The sequence below is a fragment of the Macaca fascicularis genome, chromosome 8 (assembly GCF_037993035.2).
Source record: "Macaca fascicularis isolate 582-1 chromosome 8, T2T-MFA8v1.1".
In the NCBI taxonomy this organism is placed as follows: domain Eukaryota; kingdom Metazoa; phylum Chordata; class Mammalia; order Primates; family Cercopithecidae; genus Macaca; species Macaca fascicularis.
The window spans coordinates 129,436,962-129,445,000 of NC_088382.1; the positions used below are offsets into that span (position 1 = coordinate 129,436,962).

General features: G+C 41.3%; 2 protein-coding genes across 11 annotated transcripts in view; both read right to left on the reverse strand.

Moving 5' to 3' along the window:
• The window catches only part of TAF2 (TATA-box binding protein associated factor 2), a 107,160-nt gene extending 104,654 nt beyond the window's left edge, over positions 1–2,506 (reverse strand). For 5 of the 7 annotated variants that reach the window (XM_073999352.1, XM_065519560.1, XM_065519561.1 and 2 more), the window contains exons 1-2: positions 2,145–2,506; positions 1,340–1,393 (exon numbers count right to left, since the gene is read on the reverse strand). In XM_073999352.1, the coding sequence (XP_073855453.1) occupies positions 1,340–1,393; positions 2,145–2,228 (138 nt within the window). In that variant the 5' untranslated portion in view covers positions 2,229–2,506. Of the gene's footprint in view, positions 1–1,339; positions 1,394–2,012 lie in introns of all 7 variants that reach the window. The other 2 variants (XM_073999353.1, XM_045398629.3) reach the window with 2 other exon arrangements.
• A 1,225-nt stretch (positions 2,507–3,731) lies between these two features.
• DSCC1 (DNA replication and sister chromatid cohesion 1) overlaps positions 3,732–8,039 on the reverse strand; it is a 22,437-nt gene continuing 18,129 nt past the window's right edge. For all 4 annotated transcript variants that reach the window (XM_073999356.1, XM_015455139.4, XM_045398630.3 and 1 more), the window contains 2 exons: positions 7,959–8,039; positions 3,732–4,681 (listed from right to left, as the gene is read on the reverse strand). The exon at positions 7,959–8,039 is cut by the window's right edge and continues 68 nt beyond it. In XM_073999356.1, the coding sequence (XP_073855457.1) occupies positions 4,573–4,681; positions 7,959–8,039 (190 nt within the window). In that variant the 3' untranslated portion in view covers positions 3,732–4,572. The remainder of the gene's footprint in view (positions 4,682–7,958) is intronic.

Here is an 8,039-nt window from a genome sequence, read left to right on the forward strand (position 1 = left end):
TACCTTACATATATTAATGGCTAAATATATGTTCACTAATTCAATCATGTCAACTCTATTTCATTTCCATTTTCACAAAGGCTATCTTCATTTAGGACTTCACCATTTCTCCCCTAGATTACTGCAGTAACCTCTGAACAAGACTCCCTAATTCCCTTGTGTTTCCTACCCAATTCATACAACATAATACAACTCAAGTATCCTACTATAAGATACAAGGTACATAACTTAGAGAAGACTGCATGAGAAATTCCATAAATGAGGAGACTAGATTTAATAAACCTTTTAGGAATATTACAAATCTAAGATTCTATGACTCTTATGAAAAGTGACATTTTTCTATCTATTCAGCTTATCCTAAGTAAACATGTCCATACATGGGTAACAAATCTGACAGAGAAGTTGATACCATCACTCAAGGAAAACCAGCTCTCATTAACATTTTAGTCTATGTAATAAAGGTAGCCCTAAGAAAGTAAATTAAATAAATACTTGAGTTTTCAGCCAGGTGCAGTGGTTCATGCCTGTAATCCCAGCATTTTGGGAGGTAGAGGCAGGTGAATCACTTGAGGTCAGGAGTTCGAGACCAGCCTGGCCAACATGGAGAAACTCTGACTCCACTAAAAATAAAAAAATAAGTCGGGCGTGGTCGTGCACACCTGTAATTCAAGCTACTTGGGAGGTTGAGGTAGGAGAACTACTTGAACCCAGGAGGTGGAGGTTGCAGTAAGCCAAGATCACAGCACTGCACTCCAGCCTGGGTGACAGAGCGAGACTCTGTCTCAAACAAACAAACAAACAAAAAACTTGAGTGTTCAAGCTTTTTCCTAAAATTGATTATATCAGCAATTCATACATCTAAATTGTGTTGGGGGGTGGGGGGAGGTAGAGGGTTTCTAGATCTCAAATTCTCTGTCTAAAACTTCATTACAAAGCAACATCACCTAGTCAAGAAGCAAAAGTAGCCTCTTAGAAGCCAAGTCAGTGAGTGTATTAATCTTAATCTTTTTCATAGAAGAAATGTCGCTATGGTCTTATACTTGTTTCATGCACAATTATAAAATGCTTGGCTATACAGGCTTTCACACTATATACCAGATAAAGAGTAATAAAATTTTAATTAGGAAATTGAAAAAAAAGGAAAGGGAGAATTTGGGAGGCGACAGGTATTAGTAGAAGGACCATGGAACTTGTAATCATACAGACCCTAATTTTAATTCTTACCTATTCTCGAAACAATTATCTGGAAGACTATAAACTTTCTAAGTACTGTGAGGGGTGGATTGTTACTCTTTATAGTGGACTTGTTACTGTTTATAATTGTTGAGAATGAACTTACCACAACAGATTTTCTCTGGAAATTTATGTTGTTGATGCAGACGACCTGATGGGTTGTATATTAATAAATATAAAAAGAAAATAAGGAAGAAATAATTTTTCTTATTAAAGTATAATTATATCCAAGTATAAATTAGGACTATGTTCTAAGTAATTCAAACTTGCATGTCAATATTTCATTTTAAAACTCTACAAATCGGGGCCTGGTGCGGTGGCTCACACGCCTGTAATCCCAGCACTTTGGGAGGCCGAGGCAAGCAGATCACGAGGTCAGGAGTTCGAGCCCAGCCTGGCCAACAGAGTGAAACCCAGTCTCTACTGAAAATACAAAAGTCAGCCGGGCATCCTGGCACATGCCTGTAATCCCGGCTACTCAGGAGGCTGAGCCAGTAGAAAAGCTTGAGCCCGGGAGGTGGTGGCTGCAGTGAGCCGAGATCGCGTCGCTGCACTCCAGCCTGGGCGACAGAGAGAGACTCCATCTAAAAAAATAAAAAATTAAAAAAAAAAAAAAAAAAAAAAAAAACCTCTACCAATTGGGATGATTTTTACAAATCTAGCTACAGTCACGAAAACAGATTTTACAGAAATACAATCTAGTACTTAGAAAAAAACTTAAGTAACCTGCAACGGGAATTAAATTTGCTGAATAACACTGTCATTCAAAACATTTTTACCTTACAAACACCATTTCCATCCAACTAGTAAATTCTAGTTTCCCTGGCCCACCAAGTCAATTTCAAGCAATCACAAAATGTAATTAATGGCAACAAAACCAAAAGGAAGGAAGGGAAATGAAAAAATACTTATAATTTATATGGCCTTGGGCTTTCAAAGCCCTTGTCTCCTTTCTTCCTGTTCATTCTGGCGGGCTCTACACCAGTCAGCGGCATGAAGTGGTCCCGCGGAGCTTGGCTTCCCGGCTTCCCGGTGGGATACAGGGCATTACTGGTCTTTGGCACCTCACACTCCCCGCTCCCCTGCGGTCCCCAAAAGTCACGTCTCGCAGCCGGCCAGTCCCCAGGGGAGCGAACTGAAGGGTGCTGCCCGTCTCAACCTCGATCCTTCGACTAGCTCCTAGAAGCCGCCGTCAACAAGCTTCTGTCACAGAGATGCTCCTCTCCGCAAATGCTCAAAGTGACCATCGGCCGACATCTTGTCTGAAACCTCTGACCTCCGACGTCAGCGGAAGTGGAACGGCGGCGGGGGTAGAACTAGGAAGTCTTGTCAATGGGCAGGGCTTGCGATTTTCGCCTGTGCCTTATCGTAAAAAATTGTTAAAATTTAGGAAAGCGAAGAAACTATTTGGTGGATGAAGCGAGAACAGCAGCAACAAAGGAGGAAAGGTAGTTTTCTAGTACAAGCATATTAAGAAGAATGGAGGACAAAGTTTGCGAAGAGCCAGGTATAAATAGGCTGGGGCAGGGTGCTAGTAACCGGGCGGAGTCGGGTGGTGGGAAGTCTCCCTAAATCAGAAGGTGCGTGCCTCTGGCTTGCTGTGTCAACAGACACACTGGGTCCGGTGATTTAAGCTCTAAAATATGTGATTAGACTGCAGATAGTCTAAATGTCAAAACTCCAGCACTCCAGAGCTCTCACTAGGCACTGCTGCCTTAGTATTTATTTTAAAATATAGATTACAAGGCCAGGCGCAGTGGCTCACTCCTGTAATCCCCACACTTTGGGGGGCCGAGGCGGGCCAATAATTTGAGGTCAGGAGTTCGAGACCAGCCTGACCAACATGGTGAAACCCCGTCTTTACTAAAAATTATACAAAATTAGCTGGGCGTGGTGCACGCCTGTAATCCCAGCTACTTGGGAGGCTGAGGCATGAGAATTGCTTGAACCCGGGAGACGTAAGTTGCAGTGAGCTGAGATCGTTCCACTGCACTCCAGCCTGGGCGACAGAGCCGAGACTGTCTCAGGAAAAAAAAAAGAAAAAGAATAAAATATAGACCAGAGGCCAGGCGTGGTGGCTTACGCCTGTAATCCCAGCACTTTGGGAAGCCGAGGCAGGCGTATCACTTGGGGTCAGGAGTTCAAGACCAGCCTGGCCAACATGGTGAAAACCTGTCTCTACTAAAAATACACAAATTAGCCCTGCGTCGTGGCGTGCGCCTGTATTCCCAGCCACTCAGGAGGGTGAGGCATCAGAATCACCTGAACTCGGGAAGCTGAGTTTGCAGTGAGCTGAGATCATGCCACTGCACTCCAGCCTGGGCGACAAAGCGAGACTCCATCTCAAAATAAATAAATAAATAGACTACACATCGATATACTGTGTATGTATATATATCATATAATCCATATAAATGCAGAAACCTTTATTAAAAGACATTTCAAAGCCATTGTGTTTGTATTTCATGTTCGTGACAATAAAAACTTGTAAACTTCAGTAACAGTTAAACCTTGTTTAATTAATTATGGATTATCCATTAACATTTTTGAAACTTGGACCATTTAACCTTGGCCTGTACCCCCTCCAACTGTCCTGGTGACCAGTTCATTAGCTAAGTTAAAATTAATTTGCACTTTGATCTAAACCAAAACAAATCAGGAAAATAAAGCTATAAAGGAACTTTAACAAGCATTCCAAAACCAACTAGAAATTACTTGAAGTTTTCGAGTGAGCACTGCCTGTGCCAGTATTCTTCATTATAGGATGATAAACCCATTTTTTCCCCAAAGTGCATGTCTATGCCAGGCAGAGGAGTAATTATTCAGCCAATTTCATGGATGTAAACAACGAATATAAATAATTGATAGCACCTAGTGGCTTCCAGTTTGGGTAGAAGGGTAAAAGTAGAGGGTAACTCACTCACTTGAGAAATGATATTTAAGTGAATAAAGAATTCTCTTCTATGAAACTATTACTATTTAGTTCTCTGGAAAACTTAAAATGTATTAATGATTAGAACATCAAATCCTAAATAAAGAAATGACACTTTAAAAATAAAAAGCCAAACTTTAAATCACGGAGACCTCAGACATAACATAGGAAACAATACTTTCTTTTGTCCTTGTTTACACTGTGTACATAGTACAAATATAATTTGAAAGCTACATCCTATAACATTTAAGAAATAACAACAGTAGTTTCAAAATGCTTAACATGAGGAGGAAAAGGCCTTAGAAAACTAGGTTTTTAAAAGTCAGATATAAAAGTACAAGTTATTTTTCTTGTATCCAGCAACTTTATAAAGCAACTTGAGTCCCGAAGGAAAAACTGTTGTTCTTTTAAGAAATGGGTCTTCTCGAATTATATACTTTAACACCATTTTGCATCGAAGAACGAGAATATTTAGTGAGTAATGCACCTATGGTCTGCTTCTCTCCACACAAATCTCTGTAGGAACAATAAAAAAAAAAAATGAATATTTTAGGCAACATATTATGATACAGTATTATGTACATATTTTATCTCTCTCCCCCGAATCTGTCTTCTCAACAAACATAAGTGTAGATGTTTGTGGGAGAGATAGGGTGGGAAGTGGTTCTAAGTTTTAATTAAATTAAGTACATTACATGTATTATCTCATTTAACCCACACAATAAAAGTAGGAGTAGGCCAGGTGGGTGGCTCATGCCTGTAATCCCAGCACTCTGGGAGGCCGATGTGGGCAGATCACAAGGTCAGGAGTTCAAGAACAGCCTGGCCAACATAGTGAAACCCTGTCTCTACTAAAAAGAGAAAAAAAAATAGCAGGGCGTGGTGGTGGGTGCCTGTAACTCCAGCTACTTGGGAGGCTGGGGCAGGAGAATTGCTTCAACCCAGGAGGCGGAGGTTGCAGTGAGCGGAGATCGCGCCACTACACTCCAGCCTGGGCGACGCTGTGAGACTCCGTCTCAAAAAACCAAAAAAAAGCAAAAAACAAAAACTAGGAGTAATGTATTATTTCACCGTATGTTAGATATAAGGAACTATGGCTCAGACAAGTAATAAATGACAGAGTCAAATTCTGCCACCAGGTTTGTATAACTTCAAAGTCTATGCTATTTCTATTATATCACACAGCCTCTAAATTAGAAATACAAGCAGTAGTGAGGCCTATACAGCAGGGCCTAGAGTCAGAGAACCTGGATACAGGGTACCTGTGTGAACTTGTCTAGGTTACCAATGCTTCCTGAACTTTGGTTTCCTCTTCTGTACCTCAAAGAGAAGAAGATTATGACTGGAACATAACGAGGAGAGGGAGGAATAGGAGGACATGAGCTGGAGAAGGGGCAATAGCTAGATCATGTAGAACCCTGAAGCACAGGGAAAAAGAATTGTGACTTAATTCTACATGTAATGGGAAGATTACATAATTAAAACACTAAGAGTGTTTTAATTAATGGAAAAGTACAACATGATGTAAGTTTTAAATAATGGAGGTGGCCAGGCACGGTAGCTCACGCCTGTAATCCCAGCACTTTAGGAGGCCAAAGTAGGCAGATTACTTGAGGTCAGGAGTTTGAGACCAGCCGGGCCAACATAGTGAAACCCTGTCTCTACTAAAAACACAAAAATTAGCCGGGTACAGTAGTGCACGCCAGTAGTCCCAGCTACTCGGGAGGCTAAGGCAGGAGAATCGCTTGAACTCAGGAGGCAGAGTTTGCAGTGAGCCAAGATCACACCACTGCACTCCAACCTGGGCAACAGAGTGAGACGCCGTCTCAAATAAATAAATAAATAAATAAATAAAGGAGCCAATGAGTTGATTATGGAAGCTGAGCAGTAGATATATGGAGGTTTCATTATATTGTCACTTGAATATTTAAACAGTATAAGAAGGAAAAAGGGGAAGGGGGCAAAAATAGAACAGGGAGAGCAATTCAGAGGCAGGTACAAGATGATCCATCAGGGTTTGCTCATAGTTTGAACCAGAAGGTAGGGGAAGGAAAGGATAGGGATGATTGCTAGACTTTGGTTTAAGTAACTGGATTAGTAGTGGTGCTGTTAACTGTATTGATGAAGCGGGGTAAGGCCGAGGGAGAAGCAACGATTCTGTTATGAACATGTTAAGCTTGAAATTCCTATTGGATATCCAACTGGAAAGGTGAATTAGGCAACTAGATATAGGAATCTGGACTTCAGGGAAAAGGGCAAGTATGAAGATGAAATTAGGAAGTCGTTAAATTTGTTTCCAGGCCTAGATGAGGGCACCAAAGGAAAAGTATAAACAGAAGAGAAGATGGCCGAAAAATAGACCCGGAGCACTCCAACATTTAAAGATTGAGAAGAAAAGGGAGACATCAACAAAAGAGATGGTTTTCTCCCCTCTCATCCAAGGAAGAGGGGAGAAACTTGTGTTTCAAGTAGGAGGAAGCAGACACTGTCAAATAGTGCTAAGTCAAGTAATCAAGGACAAATGATTAAGCATTGAGTGTAGAAAGACGATGTCATTGGATTAAGAAGATGTCATTGAGTAAAGGAAAGAATGGGAGGTGAAAAGCATAGAGTGAGTATAGGAAACTTGTAAAAGACATTTTCTTATGAAGGAGAGCAAAGGACATGGGGTCCAATAGGTTGCTATTGTTGTCTTTCAAGATGGGCAATATTACAGAATTTTGTATGCTGGTGGGGTTGATCCAGAAGAGGGAGACATAATAACACAAGGGGTGAAAGGGGTAACTCGAGGATCCAAGTCTTTAAGAAGGCAGAGGAGATGGACCTACTGCAGAAAGACTGGCCTTAGGAGCATGGAAAATTCATACACTACACAGGACTGCAAAGGAAGTAGGTGTACACATGAGGAGGTTGGCTGATTTGGCAGTGAGAAAGAAGGTTGTTCTGGAAGCACTGCTTCTATGTTCTGAAACAAATAAGATCATAAAAGGAAACAGAGGGTACTGCTGGTATGAAAAAGGAAAAGAAGATGTAGAAGAAGCTCCAAGGGTAGAGAAGTTCCATGAGGAAGTCATGCCTGGCGAGGGGCCGTTCTAAGTACCACTAGGTTCTTAAGCAAGACTGGCAGCTTCATTGTGTAGTATTCTCCAGAAAGTTTTAGCTGGCCATGTGTAGGCACAGAGTAAGCAGAAAGTTGGGTTTAATCTTTTTAGCTTTTTGCCAGACAGATACGGCAAGAGGGAGAGAGGGCCACAGGAGTAAAGTGTAGATAGTAAGAGCTAAGAAGATGGGCCACGGGATTCGAGCTGGGTAAAGAGAAGAAAGAACACCTGAGAGGTGTGACACAGTGACAAAGTTGTAGTGTTAGTTGATTTCAAGCATTAGGGGACTCAAGATTTTGTAAGAAGTAACTTTGGGGCTAACGTGTTCTACTGCAATCTGGCCTCTCCCAAAATGTTAAATAAAGTAAGGCATGAGGTGGCAATCAGAGAGGGGTGTTGGCCTTAGAGTCATAGTGGGATATATATTTTGTCCCTCAAAGGGGACAGTTTTCCAGGAATGAGAGCAAAGAAGTGGTTTTAGAAGCAATAGTGAGGAGCAGAGATAACACATACTCCACCTCCAGAAGCAATAATTGTGGAGGACAGAGAAGACAGCCACCACCTAAGAGTTTCTAGGGAAGCAGTATCCTCAGGGAATACTCAAGAAAATTGTGTTCCAATCATAAATCTAAAATGCTGTGCCACTCACCGTAAAAACAACCCTCAAAATCCGTCTTTAATAAATTACTTACTGAATATATGGGGCAATATCTTCTTCTGTCCACTTCTCCCTTAGAGAGAAAAGGCTATTAAAACGTTCCTGATTATCCTCA